This window comes from Phyllostomus discolor, chromosome 3 (genome assembly GCF_004126475.2).
Source record: "Phyllostomus discolor isolate MPI-MPIP mPhyDis1 chromosome 3, mPhyDis1.pri.v3, whole genome shotgun sequence".
NCBI classification, from domain to species: domain Eukaryota; kingdom Metazoa; phylum Chordata; class Mammalia; order Chiroptera; family Phyllostomidae; genus Phyllostomus; species Phyllostomus discolor.
The window spans coordinates 183,513,499-183,537,579 of NC_040905.2; the positions used below are offsets into that span (position 1 = coordinate 183,513,499).

General features: G+C 41.1%; 1 protein-coding gene across 1 annotated transcript in view; it reads left to right on the forward strand.

Moving 5' to 3' along the window:
- Positions 1–24,081, forward strand: part of LOC114503423 (phospholipid-transporting ATPase FetA-like) — a 77,772-nt gene that overhangs the window by 44,668 nt on the left and 9,023 nt on the right. Inside the window, exons 11-20 of the mRNA XM_028521003.2 lie at positions 684–880; positions 3,052–3,260; positions 5,595–5,638; positions 13,089–13,254; positions 15,089–15,277; positions 15,965–16,080; positions 19,622–19,786; positions 21,787–21,898; positions 23,155–23,260; positions 23,649–23,796. Coding sequence (XP_028376804.1) covers positions 684–880; positions 3,052–3,260; positions 5,595–5,638; positions 13,089–13,254; positions 15,089–15,277; positions 15,965–16,080; positions 19,622–19,786; positions 21,787–21,898; positions 23,155–23,260; positions 23,649–23,796 — 1,452 coding nt within the window. The remainder of the gene's footprint in view (positions 1–683; positions 881–3,051; positions 3,261–5,594; positions 5,639–13,088; positions 13,255–15,088; positions 15,278–15,964; positions 16,081–19,621; positions 19,787–21,786; positions 21,899–23,154; positions 23,261–23,648; positions 23,797–24,081) is intronic.

The following is a 24,081-nucleotide window of genomic DNA, read 5'->3' on the forward strand; positions in this document are numbered from 1 at the left end:
CCAATTTTCCTAGTTCAACTCTTTCTCTTAATACCTTGTCAAAGGCAGTCAACACAAATAGTTTCAGTCTTTCTAACCACCTCCTTTAGAGCTATACAGCCTCAGCAGACACATGGTCTGTCTTCAAGTTTTACCACAATCTTCACTGTTAATGTGATACCATATTTTCAACCCTTTCCATTTCTTACCACCCACCCATCCCCAATTGCTAAGCCAATACCACACATTTTAGACTTTTGTTAAGCAGCACCTCACTTCAATAATGGAGTAATTAAGAGGTTAGATTCTGGAACTGGTTCAAACCTGTCTCACCTCATTAGTAGCTAAATGACTTTAGGCAAAATACTTTTCCACTTTTTATCAAGTTCCTCATCTATTATTAAAAGAGGGGTATTATAAATATTAAATTAAGTAATATATGTAAAGTACTTATCACAGTTCCTGGAACTTAATTAATATTTAATATATTTTAGTTATTAGCATATCCCTTTAAAATCCCAGGACTATCTCCTGGGCTTTCTTTTCTGTCCTGTGTACTACTGCCTAGAGTCTACAAACTACAGCCCTGCCAGGCCCCCTCACCCATCAAGAAGAGAGAGAAGCTTTTTGAGAGATAAGGCTCCAAAAGGCAGAACTGAAGTAGCGTATGCCTTGGATGTTAATTCTTTTTTTTTTATTCCTAGATTTTTCTGTTTTTAGGAGGCATGTGTTTTATCCTAGCAATTGGGCATGGCATTTGGCAGAACCAGAAAGGCTACTACTTCCAGAATTTTCTGCCATGGAAAGAATATGTCTCTTCATCATTTGTCTCTGCCGCCTTTGTATTCTGGTCCTACTTCATTATCCTCAACACCTTGGTGCCTATTTCACTCTATGTCAGGTAGGTGTCTTTGATCACAGGTGTCTTTGGGTTACAGGTAGAGGAGCTGACTTCATAATTCACGATTAATTCCCCAACCAGAGGGTGAACTTTCAGAAAGCATAGACTGTGCACTCTTTCACCTACTACTTTCCACAGTGCCTGGTGTACAAAACATGCTGAGACATATCTATAGATTGCATAAATGTTTTCCATATCCAGAATACTGTGTTAGATACCATACGGATTATACAAAAAAAAAAATCGTTCCTGTCCTCAAATAGCTTATAATGTAAGTGACTAAATAAGACATACAAGCACATGGAATAATTAGAAAAAATACACACAAACTTTGTGATGCTGAAGCATATGCCAGACAGTCCCTACTTTATCAATTAGAGTCCAAACATTTGTTTGTAAATCAGAACTCAGAACGTATTTTCCCATACAAACAGTGGAGAAAATGGTAGGTAGGTGTAATTGTGACCTATGTTCTGGTTCTTAAAAGTTGGAGAAGGGAAGAAGAAGGATGTTTCCTTCCCCCTTCTCATGAGCACCTTGGACAGGTATTGAAATAAGTAAAGTAACTCTTTACTCTGATCTCCTTTATCTATTTCAACATTCCCTCTCACATACACACACCCTAACACATGTTCACATCCTTTTTTTCCAGGTTTCCTAAGCCCTGTACTGTGGCATTCCAATCTGAAAAGCATCCTATCTACATGATCTTACAAATTTAACAAATATTTGCTGAGCACTTACTATGTTGCAAGCACTATATTAGGTGCTAGAGAAAGAAACATGAGTAAGACTGGCCCTTTCTCTTAAATAAGCTTACAACATAGCCATGGAAACAGATACACAAAGAAATAATTATGGTACAATGTCAAAAATATGTAATTGAAATATATATGTGAATGCTATGGGAGCCTTGAAAGGAATGGATTAGTTCTGCCTGGAAAGCCTTAGGTGTTTACAGAAAAGGTAATAATCAAACTCATAATTGAGAAAAGAGTAGAATTCACCAAGCAGAAAATAAGAAAAGAATATTGTGAGCAGAAAGATCAGCATGGGCAAAGGTCTAAAGGTGTTTTTAAAGCTTTTTTAAAAAATATATTTTATTGATGTTTTTAAAGCTCTGTCTGGACATAGAACAGTGAATAATCTAGACTGAGATGTTAGATGGTAGGTATGATCAGATCCAGGACAGCCTTTGATGTAAAGCCAAGGAGTTTGGATTTTATCCTGAAAGCAACAAAGATCTTTCTAAGAAAAGAATTGATGTAATTAAATGATTCTGTTTAGAGGGGTTGCTGTTGTGGCTGGTGCAGTGAAGGAAGGGAGGTCACAACAAGTAAGAGTCAAAAATGTGGGCCTGGGCACCTCCTCCCTCAACTCAAACAAAAAACCCATGTTGCTCAATACAGCCGTCTAGGGTTGCTAGTGAAGCGATCTAAACTAACATAGATTAAGTACAAATGAATGATAATAGAAAGAAGTCCCCTTAAAAGTCTCCACTGTTTTCAGTGAAGATGCTTGTTAACCAGAAAGCATCTATAAGGCATGTTATTTGGAAAAGAAGAGGGATGTGACAAAGGCACCAGGGGGAAAAGAGTCAGATAAAATGAAGAGGAGGCTATTAGGGGGAGAAGCTACCGCACAGGTAGGCTGTCTCTGCCCCGAAATTTATCAGAGGGTCAGCTCCTGTAAGCTTTTCTGATTTTCACTGATCCTTCCCTTCTTCTGAAACAAAGAAGCTCTCTCTCCCCCACCAATGGGTTCACACGATAGCAGCAATAATTGTCTAATTAAGCCTAGGCAGCCTTTTATTAGCTCTTAATTCTGCCTTGCACTGCTGCAGAAGTTCAAAATTTGTGACTTTTCCTAGATAAGTTTTGGAAGAAGAAAGAGTGAGAGGGGAAATGCCCCAGCAAAAGTGATCAAGTGTATCTGGATCCACATGGCAGTGCCCTTTGTGATAATGGTCACAGTCAGAAGTACAGTGGGTTGGCTGATGGCAGAGGTGCTGTGATCCAAGACTGGTTGATTGTAAGTCCCCAAGGAAGACACTCTGATAGGATTTTCAGGTGCCCGCCCTGACCTACCACAGTGCTGGTAAGGAAACCAGGATAATGTATTTGTTTGTCCTGCTCTGACCCAGGACCCTTCTTTTCTTGCTTTCTCCTTAGTGTTGAGATAATAAGATTGGGCAACAGTTGGTATATCAACTGGGATCAGAAGATGTTTTATGCCCTAAAGAACACACCAGCACAGGCTCGTACCACCACCCTTAATGAGGAGCTTGGCCAGGTCAAATACGTGTTCTCCGACAAAACAGGAACCCTGACTCAGAACATCATGATTTTCAACAAGTGTTCTATTAATGGGACATTATATGGTATGCATGTCTTCCTGCTTTCCCTGAGTCCTGAGGGCTACTTTGCAGATTGTTTTCAAGACTATTCAAGCTCTAAGTCTATATGCCTCTGAAATTCACATTTGCCTCTTATTCTCATAGCCTTCCCTGTTCACTAAGCATATATCACTTACCCCATTCAGCTCTATTTAAAAAGTATTTATTTAGTACCTTGCAGATGTAATCCATTGTGTTAGACATTGGATATACCGACATATACAAACTTAATCTCTGTCCTCAAGGAATTTTTAACATCTTAGGAATGTCAATTCACTCTCATATTAAATCAGGTAGAGCAACCAGCATTTTACTGAAGCTGCTAATTTCCTGGTTCTCCCTTGGACCAATAAACATCTTGAGAGAAGCCACCGAAGTGTAGTCAAGAATTTGCTCAGTGTCTCCTGTGGCCAATTTCTCATTTATTTCCTGCCTTATTCATAAGCTTGTTTTTGTGATGGTGTCCTAATGTGTGTGAGTATTCATGTCTGGTGCACTAACTAGCAGAGGAAGACAATCACATCCAAAAACCCAGAGCACATGGGATGTTTCCCTGGGATGATGAGAAAGCTTTGAAACTAAGGAGATGCAGTAGCGGTGCAATGCTGTGCATGCACTAAATGCCCCTGTGAATTTCACCTCAATTTTAAAATAATGTAAGATTTTAAATTGAAAAAAAAAAAAGCCCAAACACTCCAATATTTCCAATTATCCCTGACAAACAAGGTTTCATATGTATAAACTCTGAAAGCTTATTTTTGGATGAATTGATTTGGATGAGGGTCTTATTCTCTGGCTTATTGTTAGACCTTACTATACACTGGGTGAGGCTGAAAAGGGTCATGAGTATTTCTGTGCTTGGCCTCAGACTGCCTTCCACCCCCATTCTGTCTGTACTATCCACTGACCTAGAATCCTAAACATTCTAGCCCTACTTTCACATCTCTTCTAGGTAACTTTTCTGATTGGAGGGCTTCCTGAGGTAAGAAGTTTCTCATAGATCCAGTGAATAACTTCCAGTTTCGCCTCATTCAGACTTAAGGGAGAAGAGTTGGGACCCAAGCAGATACCTTCTTACCACTGGCTTAGGGTCTGGAACTTACTGTAGCACTGAGGGCTAAATGGCCTGAGTACAAGTCTGTGATGATAGAATCAAAAGAAATAAGCTTTTAAAAACCCTCCTTTGAATTACTATATAACTCAGGGATTCCATTTCTAAGTATATACCAAAAAAAATTGAAGACAGGATTCAATGATAGATATATGCTAGTGTTAATTGCAGTACTATGCACAATAGCCCAATAGTAGAAATAACCATGTGTGCATCAACAGATAAATGGATAAACAAACTATGATATACCCACACAATGGAATATTATTCAGTCATAAAAAGTAATGAAGTTCTGACACATGTTACAACATGGATGATCTTGAAAACATTATGCTAAATGAAATAAGCCCAAAACAAAATAAAAGAAAGCCTCTGCCCCTCCCAAAGCCCAAACCAAAACCAAAGCCAAAGCAAAGGCTTTGAAGGCAAAGACAGCAGTGCTAAAAGGCATACACAGCCACAAAAAGAAAAGAAGAAGAAGATCCATACACCACCCACATTCCAGCAGCCAAAGACACTGTGGCTCCGAAGGCAGAGTCAATATCCTCCGAACAGCGCCCCCAGGAGAAACAAGCTTGAGCACTATGCCCTCATCAAGTTCCCCTGACCACCAAGTCAGCCATGAAGAAGATAGAAGGCAACAATGCGCTTGTGTTCATTGTGGATGTCAAGGCCAACAAGCACTGGATCAAACAGTCTGAGAAGAAGCTCTACGATATTGATGTGGCCAAGGTCAACATCCTGATCAGGCCTGATGGGGAGAAGAAGGCATGTGTTCGACTCGCTCCAGGCTCTGATGCTTTGGATGTCGCCAACAAAAACTGAGTCCAGCTAGCTAATTCTAAATATAAAAAAAGTTATGCTGTAAAAAAAATTTAAGAAAGAAGCCAGACACAAAAGGAAATATTCTATGATTCTATTTATATGCAATATCTAGAATAGGCAAATTTATAGAGGCAGAAAGTACATTAAAGGTTACCAGGGCTGGCAATAGGGAGCAATGGAGTGTTTCTGTTTAGGATGCTGAAAAGTTTTGGAAATATAATGATGATTATTGCACAACATTGTGAATGTAATTAACACCACTTAATTGTACACTAAAAATGTTTAAAATGGCAAATTTTGTTATATATATTTTACTACAATAAAAAATGTTAAACCTTTCTTTAAAACCTTGTCAAGTCTCTGCTCTGCTTACTCACCAACAGGTGCTGTCTATGATGAGAATGGACAGAAGGTGGACATCTCCGAGGTGAGTGGACACAGCTCCCTGTGGAGCGCATGTGGGAGCTGAGCGAGCAGCATCTTTAACACAAGTTGGAGCTCCCTTAGTTCCTAAAATATTAAAGTTTTTATTGGCCCCATAATATCAGACAGCATTATATAAATGACCTATGTTGATTTGAAGCGATTTGGGTTTGTGTTTTAAAATGAAAATAGCTTTATTGGGTTTTTTTTTCTGCTTAAAAAATAATCTTCCCTGGCTATGTGACTTAGTTGGTTGGCACACCATTCTATGCGCCAAAAGGTAGCAGATTCAATTCCTGGTCACAGCACATACCTAGGTCGTGTGTTTGATCCTTGGTTAGGGTGCATACAGGAGGCAACAGATCAAAGTTTCTCTCTCAGATATGTTTCTCTCTCCCTTTCTTCCTCTCTCTCTAAAATCAGAAACCATATGCTCACGTGAGGATGTAATCATCATAGTCTATGCTCACTATTAAAAAATTCAAACAGTAGGAAAATGTCTGAAGAAAAAAGTTAAAATTACTCAATCTCGTTTAGATAACCCATGTAAAATATGCTTTTCATGTGTATGTATTCACATGAATGTACATCTAGATATGATTGGTTGATAGATAAGAAAGAGAGAAAGGGAGGGAGGGAGGAGAGAACCATAGCATATATGCTATTTTCAGCCTCTTTTTATTCACTTGGCACTACATTGTGTCCTCTTTCCATGTCAGTAACTTAAATTCTGCATCATTGTTTTGAGTGAGTGTTGTATCCAGTTGTATTGTTATACCTCACTTTAACCAAGCCCTATCTTTATTCCATTTTCTTTTGCTTTTATAAATAGCCTGTGGTAAACACCCTGGTGCATAATTTTTTGTCTTTTCTTCTGATAATTATTTCCTTAGAATAAAGTCTTAGAAGTGAAGTTGGCAGGTCAAAGGGTAGCCACATTTTTCATGCATTTAATATTATATTACCATATTGCCCTCCAGATAGATTGCATCAGTATGTAATCCCCCCAAAAATACATGAGAATTCCTTTTTTCTCATATCTTTGTCAGTACTAGATATTAACAATGTTTTAATCTTTAGAAATTTAATTAGTGAAAAATGATATCATTTAGTTTACCTTTCTTTGATTACTAATCAGGTTGAGTCATTTTTATGTGTTTATTTTCCTTCCCCTTCCCACTCATTCATTACCCATTTATACTTATTTTGTGAACTACCTGTTCATAGTCTTTGCCATTTTTTCTTATTTAAAAGTGTTTTTATATAGTAAAAACAACAAATCTTCCCTTGCCTGCCACATTCCAATTATTTTTCCCATTTTTGTCTTTTGGCTTTTGTTTCTTTTTTATTTTTTTCTGTGTAAAAGCTTTTAATTTATGTAATCAAATCTATCAGTCTTTTTTCTTTATAGCATCAGGATTGATGCTACAACAACATGCGCAGTTGTCCTAACCTACACAATTATAAAGCTATCTCCCTATTTATTCTTCCTATCTCTAGCTGATCATTTTTACTATTTTCTTCAGTGTTGGATCGATCTCAGCTTTTGTTCATGGATATGATTATAAGTACCCCTTCTTAGGGCTTCCTCTGTTAAGGATACTCCTCACCTATCCCTTTCCTACTGGAACCAATTCCAAGCCCTTACTTAGCCACTTCATTTATGCAGCACTTGGCTCACTCAAGCTCCCAACTCCTGCCTCACCCCCATATCAATGATTTTTAACCAGTGTGCTGCAAAAATTTTTCAAACATGCAATAGCTGACAATTTAGTCAGAGGCACTAACATTTTTTCCCTTAGGTTGTCAAATTAAAGAATGACAAAAACCAACACAGCAATAGCCATCCAGTGTGACTGCCCTATCTTGAACCATAAATATGTAGGTCATATAACAGAGTTACAGCTTCTTGGTCACATCACATAATAATGTTGCATCTGATTCATTAATTCTTGGTACCAGAAATCCTTATGTACAAGTGTAGTCACCTGATATTTTACAAAGTCACTTTGGAGCAAAAAGGGTAGGAAATTACTATTATTTTTTGTAAATCAATCAAAATTATACCTATTTTTGTCAGATTGACAAAAATATATATAAGTTTTGGTGTTTGCAGAATTTTAGTGCTTAATTTATGTGTGCCATGAGATGAAAGGGTTGAAAATTGCTGCCCTATATCCATCCAAAGAGATTGGGAAGGGGAAATAAAACCAGTGTTTTGCCTTAAATCCTCCTCCAGGAAGACTGCTAATGACCTTGGGTACATAAACAAAGTTATAGCTTCTAGGGAGTGAATTGTTGCTCTTGCCCCTTCCCCCTCCTTCCACTACTGACTGATTGTAGCACATTTTCAGCTTGATCATCTCTGAGCATCTTTGTTCTTGAGCATCTTTGTTCTCTTGTAAACAAATTTAACTACAACTTCATCTCTTCATGAAAATACTTTTGCCCTGGCTGGTGTGGCTCAGTGGATTGAGCACTGGCCTGTGATCTGAAGGGCTGCTGGTTCAATTCTCTGTCAGGGCTCATGTCTGGGTTGTGGGCCGGGTCCCCAGCTAGGGGTGTGTGAGAGGCAACTGATCGATGTATCTCTCGTACCAATGTTTCTCTCCCTCTCTTCCTCCCTCCCTTTCCCTCTTTCTGAAAATAAATAAATAAAATCTTTTTAAAAAATATTTCTTCTCCCTGCCTTGATTGAAACATGACTTTCCCTCCATCTCTTATACTGGGTATACAAAAAGCCTTAAAGGTTTTCATTATTCTGCACTACTTTTAAACCACTTCTCTCTTCTCCCTCATATAACCTTTCTCCCTGTGGTACATATGACTTCTGGGTATACTCTTAACTCCTCTTGTCATTGACACCTACAAATCTTGTAGTTTCTTTGCCTCATTCATTGAGGAATTTTTTTTTTACCTTTTTAAAAAATATTTTTTATTGTTGTTCAAGTGCAGTTGTCTCCATTTCCCCCGCTCCATACTCCCTCTGCTCCACCCATCCCTCCTCCCCCGCCTCGAACCTACCCCCTTTGGCTTTGTCCATGTGTCCTTTATACATGTTCCTTGGTGGCCCTTCCCCTATTTTCCCCCATTTTCCCCCATTATCCCTCTCCCCACTCCCCTCTGGTGACAGTCACTTTGTTCTTTATTTCAATGCCTCTAGTTCTATTTTGCTTGCTTGCTTGTTTTGTTGATTAAGTTCCACTTATAGTGAGATCGTATGGTATTTGTCTTTCACCACCTGGCTTATTTCACTTAGCACAATGCTCTCCAGATCTATCCATGCTGTCTCAAAGATCATGATCAAGTGGGATTCGCCTCAGGGATGCAGAGATGGTACAATATTCGCAAATCAATAAATATAATACATCACATAAACAAAAGGAAAGACAAAAATTACATGATCATATCAATAGATGAGGAAAAAACACTTGATAAGATACAGCACCCATTTATGATAAAATCACTGAAGAATTTTAAACTGTGAAAACATTTTCCCTCTCTACCCAATCGCTGCTGTAATCTTGGGTAGTATTGGCTTCTTTATGGATGATCCATCATCACAGTTGCTTTCAGATATCTGAAAGAATATGTCTCTCAGTTGACTCCTTGGACTCGAAAAAGTCTGTATCCACAGTTTCCACATCGTACCATCAAGAACTGTGCTACCCTGAAACTGTAAACTCCCTTGTCATGTTCTCTAACCACACACCTTACTCCTCCAGCTCTCCTGGTATTTGACTCCTGGTATGCCCGCTCTCTTCTCTCAGGACGATTTTAAAACCCTCAGCTCTCCTTTTTCTCCCCTCTGGCAATCCCTTGTGACTTTACGTCCTTTCCTATATTGTTCCGATCTGTACTCAAAACCATAAGCATCCTAAATACCTTAGTAGCCCTCTTTTCCCCCCTTTAATCACCCAACAAATCTCAACTTTGAATTATTCAAGCCATCTTCTCTGTTTCTAATGTAGAGTGCCAAGCACTTTGTGGCCATCACAAGCCATTACAAATTCAGAGACTCCACCTCTTCTGGGCTTAGTTGCCACTGGATAATTTTCACCTATTTGTGATCAGCTTAATTCTTACTTGTCCATTTAAGCTATTCCAAAATTCACTGCTCTCAGGCCTTCTCCCACACTCTCTTCTCTCCCCAATATGCAGCAGACGATACCACCTTCTACTTTTCTGAGAAAAATCCAAACTATCAGCTAAACATCTTTTTCTATATATACATCAGAACCTACCTTTACCTCCTTTCCTTCAGTCCCAAAAAGAAGTATCACTTTTTCTTTTAATACTAATCTCTTAATATATTCTGATTCTATCCCTTCCTACTTCTTATGGAACCTCAGTCAGTCTTGTATTCCCTCTTTATTAATATCTGAAATGTACTCCCTAATGATTCTTTCCACTCCGTTCAACCCTTTTCTTACTTTAATAAATGCTTACTACATCCATACAATGGAATACTATTCAGCAATAAAAAAATAAACTATCTCCCTGGCCAGGTGGCTTAGTTGGTTGTAGCACCATCTCATACACCAAAAGATTGCAGGTTTGATTCCTGGCCAGGACACATGCCTGGGTTGTGGGTTCAGTCCCTTGTCAGGGAGCATATGGAAGGCAATCAATCAATTTTTTTTTCTCTCTCATCCCTCTCTCTCTCTCTCATCACTTTTACTCATCTCCTTGGCCATAGGTGCTACTGTTCCCTAGGGCTCTATTATTGTACCTCTTCTCTATCTGTATATCTCCCTGGATAATCCCATGCATTTGCATGGCTTTACCTACCACCGACTGACTGAGGACCTCCAGATCCATATATCCAAGTACCCTTGATAGCTCCCTCCCCATCCATGGCCAAGGCTAAAGGGACCCAGTTAGGAAATATAATTCTTAACTTTTCCCCTCTTTCATTCCTCATAGCCACATTATATCAATTCTATCTTCCTGTATTTTCAAACTATCCCCTTAATTTGATATATGTTGTCACCACTTTATCATTTATTTTGTGGATTACTGAATGGCCTCCTAACTGGTCTCTCTGCATCTCATCTTGCTAGTTCCAACATATTCTCCATGCTGCCACCAGAGGACTTTCTCTGGTACAAATCTCATTCTGTCACTTTCAGTGGAAAATTGCTGTGACTCCCTATTGCAGATAAGATGCTAATGCAGGGTCAGCTTCATGCCTGCCTCTTAATTTATTGCTCACCACTGACCAGCTTCCAGTTTTAAAGAACATGCCTGTGCCAGTATAAGAGCCCAATTATAGAAAAGCCTCAGGGGGTGCAATGTAACAACTTATCTTAAACTACTGAACCCACAAACTTCTCAGAGTTCATAACTCTGCAGTTGCCCAGGTCTAGGGCATGGCTCTGGACCTGACCATACTTCCTCACAAAGTATGACAAAGGAACTGTAACAAAACTCCTTCTAGATGGGATATAGGAAAGAGCCCATATAGCTCACTACAAACTTCCCTAACCCCAACATAAAACCGGCAGGACAGTAGTGTCTGTACTTGACATTTTGAGGGCCAGCCCAAGTAGTACCACAACTGCAAAGGACTAGAGGAGTATCCTTGGGAGGTCTGGTATGGGCTGGGAAAATCTGTTAACACCACACTCCAGGGTGGCGATAACAGAGCCTCAGGGCCAAATTAAACAAATAAAAAAAATGTTTATCCAGGGTGGCTTCCAGTAGCCTAGCTGAAATGGAGAATGAGAGTCATGTCTATGTCATAGCCAGGAAAATGGTAGTAAATATTAGGTCCAAAGATTGAGAAAAAGTCAAGGACCATGCAGGTTAGAGGCAGAAAGGAGTCAGGTATGCTGCTAGGTCAAGTAAAATGGTTCAAAATGAAATCTGGACCAAGTGTTCTGTACTGAAGATGCCTTACAATGCAGCCTTGGTCCTGTCTTGCAGTGTTCCTCTCTAGCCCCTTTGTGGGTTTGCTGGGGTTCAGCCTTGGCGGGGTCTCAGGGTCCCCAAAGGATGCACGGCTAAGGCGAAGTGACTGAAGCGAGACACCCAGCAGGGTGCCAGAGGACAGCCAGGCTTTTGGGGCCCAACTGACTCACTGAGAAAAATCAATCTTTCTTTTTGTAGGGAAGGTTATACAACATTCAATGCATAGTGTGATTATTAAAACAGAAATGGTTACCACAGAAATAATTTCTAAAAACACAGAAGGTTTTACAGATCAATCACGTTAAACAAAAGTTATTTTGACCAAGAGGGTCATTAATCAGATAGCCAATGAAGCTCTATGGGCACAAACTTTCAGGTGCCAATTAGTAACTAGGTATCTATTAAAATTCTAGGAATTGGTCTAAATTAAAAGGGTGCAAGGGGTGATTTATAGATATATAGAAATAAACTATTATCCATTGAAGTTAAATTTGTCTCAGGTAACTTTTTTTGCCTAGGTTTTTTGATTTATACATCTTGGGGGTGGGGGGCATGCTTTGTGTTCATTTCCATGTATTGGGATTATTATTCTCAACTAGAACTCCTTGCTTCTTTACACTCCTGTCCAGGGTATGGGAGGGGTAGTGGTGCTAATAAATCTTAGGCTTTTGAGTGGTCACTCCTTAAGCAACGTTCCTAGCAACAGTTTCCTTCAGTGTTCTGGCAGTTGGTCTGCCCATAGTTTAATTTTGTCCTTAACTTCCCAGGTGGGGGAAGCAGGCAACATTAGGGTTGGTAGGGATCTCTATTATGTGGTCAGCAAGTCATTTCACGCAGAATCAGAGGCATCACGTAGATTTTTTGTTATAACACACAGGTATCCCAAAATCCTACCACCTATTGCTAGCAGGGACAGGCATACAGGAGGAGATAGGCAGGAGATCTGGCCACAGTTGCCTCTGCTGTGCAGATGCGTCTCATCTGACCTGACTGTGTCCAGGGTTGGCTGCTGGCTGGCTCCCAACATGGGTTGAAATAGGAATAGTGTAACACAGTGATATCACTGACTTGATGTCCTAGTGATATCAGGACTCAGTTTGATTCCCAGATCCCCAAATCAGGCAGAGGATCGCCAGAGACAAGACTTTTTCAGATACCGTTTACTAATGGGGAGCAGTCACCCCTTCATATCCTCGTGTCTGATTATATGGATTTGGGACTTGAAAAAGTAGAGACCAAAGCTAGCCATTGATCATTCAGGATAGTGGGGGGGCAGCGAGGGGGAGTAAGCAGGCCCCACCAAGCAGTGCTCAGCTTGTCTCCTATGGGATGGATCTTTTGTGGCCAAATGAATGGATGATCCAGGTCAGAGCTAAAAAGGCCTTCTAAAAGCAGCATACGTTCTCCTCCATTTATCTTGCGTTTCCCTTTCCATTCTCCTAAGAGTTCTTACTACATTACAGAAATTGCTCCTAAATTGACCTTTTACTAGAAAGTGTCAAGCTGCTGCTGAGAAATTTGTTCTGGCTTATGTGTTCCAGGAAACAGAACAGGTCAGCTTCTCCTACAACGACCTGGCTGATCCTAAATTTTCATTTTATGACAAGACTTTGGTGGAAGCAGTGAAAAAGGGAGATCACTGGGTGCACTTGTTTTTCCTCTCACTCTCGTTGTGTCACACTGTGATGTCGGAGGAGAAAGTGAAAGGTGAGGAGAAACGGAGGCCTTGTGGACAGAGAATATGTCTTAGAGTCTAGGCTGGTTGGAGGTGGGGATGGTTTGATATCATCTGTAATGACTTAATCTATGAAAGAACCTTCTAACAGGAAGTGCTCCCCAGCAATGGAATGGATAGTCATTAAGTAATGAGCTCCTAGTCAGTGGAGATATTCAAGTAGAAAGCAGCCTCTTGGTCTTAAAAAGATTCAGTCAGTGGATCTTTCAGTCAGGGGTCAAACTTTGTGCTATCTAAGGAGCTTGTGATCTTGAGACCCTGTGATGTTCTGTCATAGAGTCCATCTGAATTGTTCCCAAGATCAGCCCCAAGGTCTCCGACAGGACTCCTAAGGGATGAATAGGTTGTCCGTCTGTAACTTCACAGGAAGGTACCCCCACATATCCTAGTTTCTTTAATAACCAAATACAGGCAGGGCAGCAGTAGGCTTACAGTTGTGAGGACATGAAACACAGACTTTATTCTTGAATTAATTATTAATTGTTGCAATATTTTCCATACACACAACTCTAAACCTACTGTTGCCTCACTGTATAACTGTATCGTTCATAAATTTATCCAAACCTTTTTTAGAAACAATGAGAAATGACTGATTATAGATGAAGAAGACTTTTTTTCTTAACAAACAATAATTTAAGCAGCCAAATAAATCACATCATTTAAAATTAATGGACTTGTCGTATAAAACAGCTATTAACACCTTATGTCTGTGTATTACCGTACTTTTGTAAACTACTTTCATTCCTATCACCCCCCACAACGCTCACAACAGCCCTCTGAAGTAAGCAGAACAAGGAAAATGATCCCAGGTTTGAAGGAAACTGAAGCCATAAGAGATGAAATGACTTGACTAAATTCTATAGCTAAGAATGGCAGAGATGAGATAAGAACCCAAATTCCACATCCCCTGACTCCTGAGCACCTGTCCCACCACATGCCCTTCCAGGCCCAATATTCCAACAAGTTGCTGTTCCTTGGAGCATATTTGGACGTGTCTGTTTACTACCTTGAATGACAAGGCAAGAAACACGCTAGAAAATAGTCTTATTGTCCCATAGATGTATCTTATGAACAACTTTTAAAAAATTAAATTGTCCTTCAGAAGAGAAATAATCCAAAATAATCCACTCAGGTTGTGGTGATATTCTAAAAGGGGAGCTCAAGAAATGTCGTGAGTAATATCAGAGTGAAAGCATGGTTCAACAAAGCCAGTCACTTAGCTTCCCAAGGTGAGGATTTCAAAGTTGACAACACTCATTCATACAGATTTTAAATTGTTTATTAAACCATCAATATTGTTATCTTTTAGTGGTATTTATTTTAAATTTGTCCACTCTTGTACAAGAGCACTTTATGCAAGACCATCTGCATGAGACTTACCCAGGAGATTTGTTAAAAATTCTGTTCCTTGGGCCCTCCTCCCAGATTTTGTGATTCTGGATTCAGTAAGCTTGGGTAGGGCCAAGGAATCTGCATTTTAACAACCCCCACCTCTGGGCCATCTTTACCCAGTAAAGTTGGAGAGCAACTGCCTATGTTTTGTTCATGTGTATGTATTGCATTTACCGCGTTCCTCTGTAATACTAACTCAGGTCTGTGAGATGAGTTGAAAATATTGGGAAGAAAAGAACTGACTTGTTCTATACAACTTGGCCTTTTAGGGCCAAACCATGAGGAATTTTTTAAGAAAAATGTCCCTTCTTGGGCTCCATTTTTATTTAAGCCATTTGGTGGGCAGTGTCACTTCTGGGTGGACTTCAGCCGCACATGTCTGTGGGCTCTGACTGCCCAAGTCTCTCCCACCAGGTGAGCTGGTGTACCAGGCTCAGTCCCCAGATGAAGGTGCCCTGGTCACTGCTGCCAGGAACTTCGGCTTTGTGTTGCGTTCCCGTACATCTGAGACCATCACAGTAGTGGAAATGGGGGAAACCAAAGTCTACCAACTGCTGGCTATTTTGGACTTCAACAACGTGCGCAAGAGGATGTCTGTGATTGGTGGGTGCCCTCCTAGTGGATCCTCTCCCCTTTTTGTCTTTTATATACTTTTACATATTGACTTTCTCTTCAATCTACATACAAATGTTTTCTGCCATCCACATGCCTTCTTACAGGTACTACATCTCAAATACAAACACAGAGCCATTCCCACTTTCTCTGTCACATGTCTTCCTATTGTCTTGTATACACCAGTGGGGGCTTGCTACTCTATGCCAGGACCCTTCTTTAGTGTTCCCAAGTAGTGGCTTGTAAGAACACTAAAGCTAAGAACAGAGAATAAATGCACAAAGCCTGAACTTAAAGTAAGAGATGGGAGCAGAAATATAGGGGAAATTTATACTATCTTTTTCTCAATTAGTTTGAGTCATTCTTCATCCTTGGTCCTTACTAGGTGTGAGTCTTTTTATGCAACTTGAACTTGAGAAGCTAAAAGTGATTCTGCATCAGAGTCTTCCACAGGTGATATTGAACCCATGGAAGAGCTGATTCCATAAGGTCCTCTCTCACTCGTACTGGCCTTTACCATATCCATTATCCTGTATGGCCACTCACTGAGTGTTTATTCCCCAAATATATCAGAAACAAATGTCATGGGAACAGCCTCCTGCCATCTCTCAGTGGCCCAGACAAGTTCTTGTAACAATGGGCCTATATGGTTACTTTGCTTGATTTTCTTATCCTTAGTGAGGACACCTGAAGGTCGGGTAATGTTGTTCTGCAAGGGAGCTGACACCATCCTTTGTCAGCTGCTTCATCCATCCTGTACATCCCTCAGAGATGTGACCATGAAACACTTAGATGTAAGTGTTTATAGGTTGTGGGGGAGGGAAGCTGTGGGTGGTTCCGTGTATCTGGATATGTGTCCACATGTGCCCTTTTTTCAGTGTGTTTCTATATGGGATTTGGTATCCCTGTCTCTTTAATTGACAGAAGAAGAAAAACTACCTTATTTTATGGTATTCTCATTGACCACATTGTCAAGGAGTTGGATGGCACAGGATCCCCAAGGCATGACAAGGATTGTGTCCGTGGTAGCACTCAGCATAGTCAGAATAGTTCTCCCTTCAGTTCCTTGCTCTGGAGGTCCTGTGGTCAAGTCTAGAATTTGCTTCAGAATAGGACCTGCTGCTGTGGGAGGCCCCCATCCCACCAGCCATGATGAGAACAGCTTGTTCTTAGGGTATGGAGCAGAAAGCACTAGGCCTGAACTGTTTAGGGGACTGTTATCTATTATCTACAGCATTAGAATCCCCAAGGGTACCTCCCCACTACCTACCCACTCCATTTCCACCCTCTAGGATTTGAGATATATCAGAAAGAGAGAGTGGCTCCAGTCTGCTGGCAGTAGGGAGGAAAACCACATCCATATTCTCTGGGGTTTCTACTGTTATATTTGGATAATAGAGGGTTGGGGGAATAGGACAGGGAATGCAATGAGGAAAGGGCAGATCAGGAAAATATTTTAAAGAGAAAACAGATTAGGGAAAATGCTATTAGGCCATTTTAGCTTGACTCTTTATTAACACATAGTCAGAAATCAAAAAACAAATGGCTGATAAGCACACGAGTGACTTTTAGTGTCATTAGCCATCAGAGAAATGCAAATGAAAACCATAGATACGACTTCAAACCACTAGAATACCTAAAATAACAAAGGTGACCAGGCAGTAATAAGTATCGGTAAGGAAATGGAGAAATCTTAACCTTCTTACATTGCTGACGGGACTGTAGAATGAGGCAGCCATTTCAGAAAACAGTCTGGCAGCTCCCGAAAAATGTAAACACACAGTTATCATGTGACCGAGCAATTCCACTCCTACGCATATTCCCAAAAGAAATGAAAATGTACATCCACACAGAAACTTGTACACGAATGTTCACAGCAGCACTATTTACAGTAGCAAAAAAGTAGAAAGAACCCAAATGTTCATCAGTGGATGAATGGATAAATAAAAGGTGGTATATCTGTACAAGGAATTATTCAGTCACATAAAGGGTTAATGTACTGACACGTGCTACAATGTAGATGAACCTTGAAAACATTGTGCTAAGTGAAAGAAGCCAGTCACAAAAGGCCACGTATTGTATGATTTCATTTATATGAAATGTCCAGAATAGGCAAGTCTGTAGAAACAGAAGGTAGGTCACTGGTTGCCAGGGGCTGGAGAAAAGGGAATGGGAATGACTGCTAATAGGTGTGGGGTTTCTCTTAGGGGATGATGAAAATGTCCTGGAATTAGATAGTAATGATGGTTATACAACTTTATGGATAAATTTTTTAAAAAACAACACTAAATTGGTTCCACTTATAAGTGAGATCATGTTATTTGTCTTTCACCACCTAGCTTATTTCACTTAGCATAACAATCTCCAATTCCACCCATGCTGCCATGAAGGATAGGAGCTCCTTCTTTCTTTCTGCTCTGCAGTATTTCATTGTGTAAATGTACCATAGTTTTTTTATCCACTCATGTACTGGTGAGCATTTAACCAGAAACATTGAATTAAAGAACAAATTGACAATAACCAGAGGGTAGGGGGGGAGAGGGATAATGGGGGAAAATAGGGGAAGAGCCATCAAGGAACATGTATAAAGGACACATGGACAAAGCCAAAGGGGGTAGGTTCGAGGATGGGAGGCGGGGATGGGTGGGGTGGGGGCCGAGGAGGGGTGAAAAAGGAGACAACTTGAACAATTAAAAAAAAAACAACACTGAATGGTATACTTTAAAAGGCTGAATTTTATAGTATCTACATTATATATCAGGTGTTTTTAAAAGTTGGTTGTGTCCCACATAGGATGGCTCTTAAGTCTTCCCAGAGGCCACAGCATTTCTTATGGGCTAGTCTGAAAACTCTTATCTTTTAATTTTGCAGAACACATGAATTAGGTTCTCTTCTCAGAGAGCATTTCCACAGATTGGCTGCAGAGGGGGTCATAAAACTGTTTCAGATCTTTCAGCCTGCTCCCTACTACCAGCCCTAACAGAAACCCGCAGTGGAGCCTAACTATACTACGATTAACCACTGATGGTAAACCTAGGAGTCAAGCTCCAAAACCCCACTGATACAGAAGCACAGCTCCAGTTCTTCTAGAATGAGGAGCAGCCAATGGGCCTTACAAAAACAAGTGGCAGTCAGGATTTGGCCCCAGGGTCCTAGTTCAACAACCAGAAAAGAAAAAGAGAAGGGACAAGTAAGAAATACTGTTAACACAGGCCACTAAATTATTCGTTGAAAGACTGAGAATTTGTCCGTGTATTGTTAAGCTTGTCAACTCCTGTTATCAGTATCCTATGCAAAATCAGTTTCTGCCATATCTTTTCCTTCCTAAGAAGTCTCTGACATCTCTCGGGCTTCTGTTTCATAGTTTCGCCTGCCAGCAGTACAAAGGTTTCCCTGTAACTCCTGAGTGTTTGACGTTAGCTCTATGGCATTCTCTACGTATACTTCCTTATGTTAATTTCACCTGACAGCTAACATCAGACACTCAGGAGTTACACAGGGAACTAAGATCAAAATATTAAGATGATAAATTCTCTTTCTCTTTGTTCTTATAACACCAACATGAATTATTTTGAAGCTCACTATAACAACGATCCTATAGAACTGTTACTCATGAGCAATTCCCAATACCAAAATCTGCTTCTAGTGCACCCTCAGCTGGATATGAGTTCTACCCTAAGCCATTCACATTCTCACCCAGTCCTCCTGTGACCAAGAGTATACTTCTGCAAGATAGCTAGCTATGATTAGACTATATCTTGGTGGCCAAGGACCAGAAACCACTGAGTCCGACCAGCTATAGACAAATACACGATGTATGTGCTGTTTGAAATGCCCATTGAATACCTAATGAAGAAAAGTAGAGACAGAGGAAAATAAAATGAATGTATGCTTATAAAGAATAATAATACCATTGATTATTTTTTATAACAATTTCTTTTTTCTTTTTTACTTCCTTCATTCTCATATTATAGACATCATTATCCTCTCTGTAGGAGATGAATTATTATCCCAATTTTACAAGAGAGAAATCTTTCTTTACAAGAAAGAATGCTTGGTTTTTCCCAGGGTCACACAGCAAATTACCTAACTACAGGTAGAAGCTAAAACCTTTTAAAACCTTTTATTTGTCAGAAGTATTCTCAAACTTTACCTCCAGCTGTGCTGGCCCAATCCATAGGACAATTTGCTGAGAGAGTTCAACAGTTGTTTTCTGATGAGGCTGACCATTAAACCCTATTTCACAGGCAGACAGGACCTGTGGGGTCAGTCTGCTGCTCTCTTAACTCACCCCAAACTCAGCCCAGGCCCGCTCGGTGCACACATGTCTTTCAGGAATTTGCCAGGGAAGGCCTTCGCACCCTCCTTGTGGCCTACCGAGAATTGGACAATTCATTCTACCGTGACTGGAGCAAGAAACACAGTGAAGCCTGCTTATCTTTGGAGAATCGGGAAGATAAAATATCGGCTGTCTATGAAGAGGTCGAAAAAGACTTGATGGTTAGTGTGAGGAAGCCAGCGACAGACTGGGGGCTCCATGGGCATGGCAGTCAGCAGACTGAGCAAGGGCTCTGAGAGGGGCTTTCAGGAAATCAGTAGGTTCAGACTCTCTTTGCACACTGGATACTGGAATCCAAGCTAAAACAGGATATCCTGGAACTTTGAGCTCCATAAGTAACAAAAAATGCACCGGTTTAAATTTCATCTTTCTGGCAGTGTTCCTTATCCCAAAGCTGCTCACAGAAACTAAGTAATCTGGGAGAAATCATGATCTGAATAATGTACAGATTAGATAATCCAGAATTAATTGATGGAATACTCAGGACAAAAATATTCACTCATTCATTTGACATATTTATTAAGGGCCTCCTCCTACATGCCAGGCACTATTTTAAGTCCTGAGCACATAGCAGTAGACAAAACAGGCCAAAAAGTAATATATATAGTATGTTAGATGGTGAAAATGCTGTGAGAGAAAGTAAAACCAGGAAGAAACCTAGGGAGTGTCAGCGTGTGTGTGTGCATGTGTGTGTGTGTTTTGAAGAGGGCAAAGCATAGCTGCGTAGTCTTCACTGTGACGGAGACATCTGAGCAGAGACCTCGAGAAGATGGCAAGCCAAGCAGATCTCTGGGGGGATTAGCTTGACAGAAGGAATGGCAAGAAGGAGGCCCTGAAACAGGAGCGGGCCTAACTTGTGACGTGAACGGCGAGGCAGCCGTTCTGGGTGGTACAGTGAAAGTAAGGAGGAGTGAGTAAAAGGACTTGAGACAGAGAAGTAGTAGAGGGTCCTGATAAGCCAACATAAGAATTTATAGTGAGATATGGAAAACTATTGAAGAATTCAACCAGAGAAGTGATGTGATAGCTTTTAAAAGGGTCTCTCTGGCTGCCATGTTGAGATTATACTGAAGGGGCACAAGCACAGACCCAGGGAGACCAATCAGAAGGCAGCTGCAGTGATACAGTGGTGAGATGACAATGGCTTGAACCAGCTAAAAGTAGTGGAAGTTGTGACGAGTGATCATATTCTTTTTTTTCCTTTTTATTAAATTTATTGGGCTAACACTGGTTACTAAGATTATATAGGTTTCAAGTATCCAATTCTATGATACATCGTCTGCATGCTGCACTGTGTGCCCACTACTCAAATTCTGTACATTTTTTAAAGGAGAGCCAACAGAATTTGCTGGTGGATTAGATTATAGATATAAGAAAAGCAGAAGTTAAGGGTGACTCTAAAGTTTTTGACCAGACTAATACAGGCTGGCTCTGCTATAAAGAAGAAATTACCGATGCCAAATGGGAAAATTTAGAGATCCCAAAGGTCACAAACCTCCTTCCATAGTCAGCTCTGTGGTTAGTGTTTCTAGACTGTCCTTCTAGAGACCTAGCAGAAATTAGTCTGTCCGTCAGTTCCTCGGACTCAGTCCGGTGCCCATCGCTGTGGTCAGCACTGTTGGAGTATCCTAGGGAGAAGGCATGGTGTTGGGCCGAGATGCTTTTAATCTAGTTGTTTCCCTTTTCATGGGAAAAGGCCTTGAAAACCTTAGGGAGCCATAGTAGGTACAAACAAAAGAAGTTCACCCAAGCTCTTGTGGGGTTGAAAGGAAAACTAGAATGGTATGTAGGGGATCCCTTGTCTGGAACCCACGCTTTTGGAGACCAAAGCCAGGAAGCATGCTGTGAAGCAAGGCAGAAGTGAAGGTGTGTTGAAAGAAACAGATGGTTTAGAAGCGGGACACAGTGTCATGTGTGACTCAGGCAAGTCCCTTCCCTGGTGGGTCCCGCAGAGTCTGTGTTTCCAAATTTGGTTTCAGCGCGTGCTTGAAGGCTGCATCTGTGGACAAGTAGAGTGTGCTGAGTTTTACACCATTGGGGTCTTCATGCCAGGACAGGGCCTGCCTACTAAGGAGGGTGCTGAGGTGCCCGCTGAATTGTTGGGTTGCACTAAAGGCTGTGACTCTCCTATTTCCTCACTCACTGATGTCTCTGTCCGAAGCTGTTAGGGGCCACAGCCATAGAAGATAAGCTGCAGAACGGAGTACCTCAGACAATCAAAGTGCTGAACAAAGCCAAAATTAAAATATGGGTTTTGACTGGAGATAAGCAAGGTAAAGGGGAGCACCTCACCTGACCCATCCTCTTCCCTATCCACCTTGGCCATTTCTTCTTTTTCTTTTCTTTTTTTCTTTTTTCTTATTCATGTATTTGAAAAACGTCTTATAATCCAGGTCAAGTCCTTACAGGACAAGTCCATTCCCAGACTTATATACAGCTTTCTAACTATCTATATACTTTATGCCAGATGCTGTATTAGGCATTGAGGACAGACATTTGTCATCCAGGAGCTTACAAGCAAAAAATGTTAGAGTTGTCCTTAACTATACCCGCTCTGCTGTCCCAAAGGTTCATTCTCTCACCGTGTCCCACCAGTTCCTCTGAAAGATCCTCCTGGCTATGTTACCACCCTAGTTCAGCTTTTGTCCCCTGTTGGCTGAACTTTCACAAAAACTTCTGCACTGATCTCTGTCTCTCGCCCTTATTAACTTTAGTATAGGCTACCAACAACCATCAGTCTACTCTTTCTAAAACTTTCTACTTTTATGATGTTACTCCTCTGCTCAGGCACCTACAGCAGCTCTACGTGTAGGTCGCTGGGCTCCACTGTCCGGCCTTCAAGACCTCAATAATCTGTTGCTGCCTCCACACCCTTATCTCCGTCCTAATGAGACTATTACCTTCAGTATGTCCCAAAACAGACCAATTCCTACTTGGGGCTCCTGGGTTGTTTCCCCATTTGAAATGTTTTTCTTCCTCTAGACAAGTCTTACTCGTCCTCAAGGCCTTTCTCTAAGAAAGCTTTATGACAATTGCAACTCTCCTCTGAATATTGATACCATTTGCAGCCAAGGTTCAGGACTTACTTTTTTTTTTTCCTTTAGTATGAATTTATTCTGAATTTCAGGTTTTTGATGTAAAGGAAAGACTACAACCTAAACATACCTCAATCTCCCACAAAATCTAGCATAGAAATGTGTATGATTCTGTTCAAGGAAATATATCCAATTGCCTGGAGAAGTGGACACAAACTAGAATTGCTTTAAGAAACAGAAGGCTTTATAGAGAAGGCTAAGCCAGAATGATCTGAATTATTGATCAATAACTTGCAAGTCTGTGCCAAGTAGTCAGTCTCCTGTGGATGTTTCAATGTAGTCTCCAGTGACTCATGGGAAATACACTCTGACTGCATCCAGGGCAAGTGTGGACCAATGGGCTCTGCAGCCCCCCATTAGAGTCTGTGTAGTTGTACACTGTGCAAACTCCTTGTTCTGGCCAACATGCAACCTGTGTTATCCCCTCCCTGCAGAGACTGCTGTGAACATCGCCTATGCCTGTAACATATTTGGGGATGAAACAGATGGGCTGTTTACCGTGGAAGGCGAGGATGATGAAACCATTCAGCAAGAACTCAGGTACAGATGAGAGAGCTGCCACAGCCCATCCCTGGACACAAGATTTCTCACCCATCTCTTCACCCATCATGGCCCCACACTGCCAGAAGAAATAGAGAAGAAAAGGAGGAGGGGGAAACCAAAAACCTAAAGTAGTTGAGAGAGTTTTGTGAAGAAGCATTAGGGCTCCAGAGGTTGGAGTGGGGGTGGCGAGACGGAGCAGTGTGGTGTGTGGATGGTCAGGGACCTAAGGCTGTGGCAGGTCTCAGGAGGCAGACAAGTCTGAGGTCCTGGCAGGTGCTTTGCCAGAGGCTCTGTATTTGCCTTGCCCATTTCCACTCTGCAGCACATTTGCCTTCTAAGTTCTGGGGCTTCAGGTCAGACACTGACCACAACTCTTGGCTTTCAGGTCAGCACTTAATAAGATGAAAGCCAAGCCTCTACTGGAATCAGACCCAATAAACAATTACCTCTTCACGAAGCCCAAAATGCCCACCAGGATACCCGAGGAGGTGCCCAATGGCAACTATGGCTTGATCATCAATGGCTACAGTCTGGTGGGCAACACAGAGCTACAACCCTGTTCTCTTCTTCCAAGGAACTTTTTTCCTAGGTCCAGCCCACTTCAGGGAAATTTCAAGACCCATGAGTCACCCTATTCCCCCTTCTTTCTGGTGCCCTTGCCTGACAGACACCTTTTCCGAGCCTTCTCTAGGCAGGAATGATGAGGAAAGAGAAGCAAGGGCATATTCCTTCCTTGTTTAAATTTTTCACTACTGATGTGGCCTGTCCCTTAGGGGAAGGGGGAAAGTGAGCAGAAGCAGGTCTTCCAAAAAGAAACT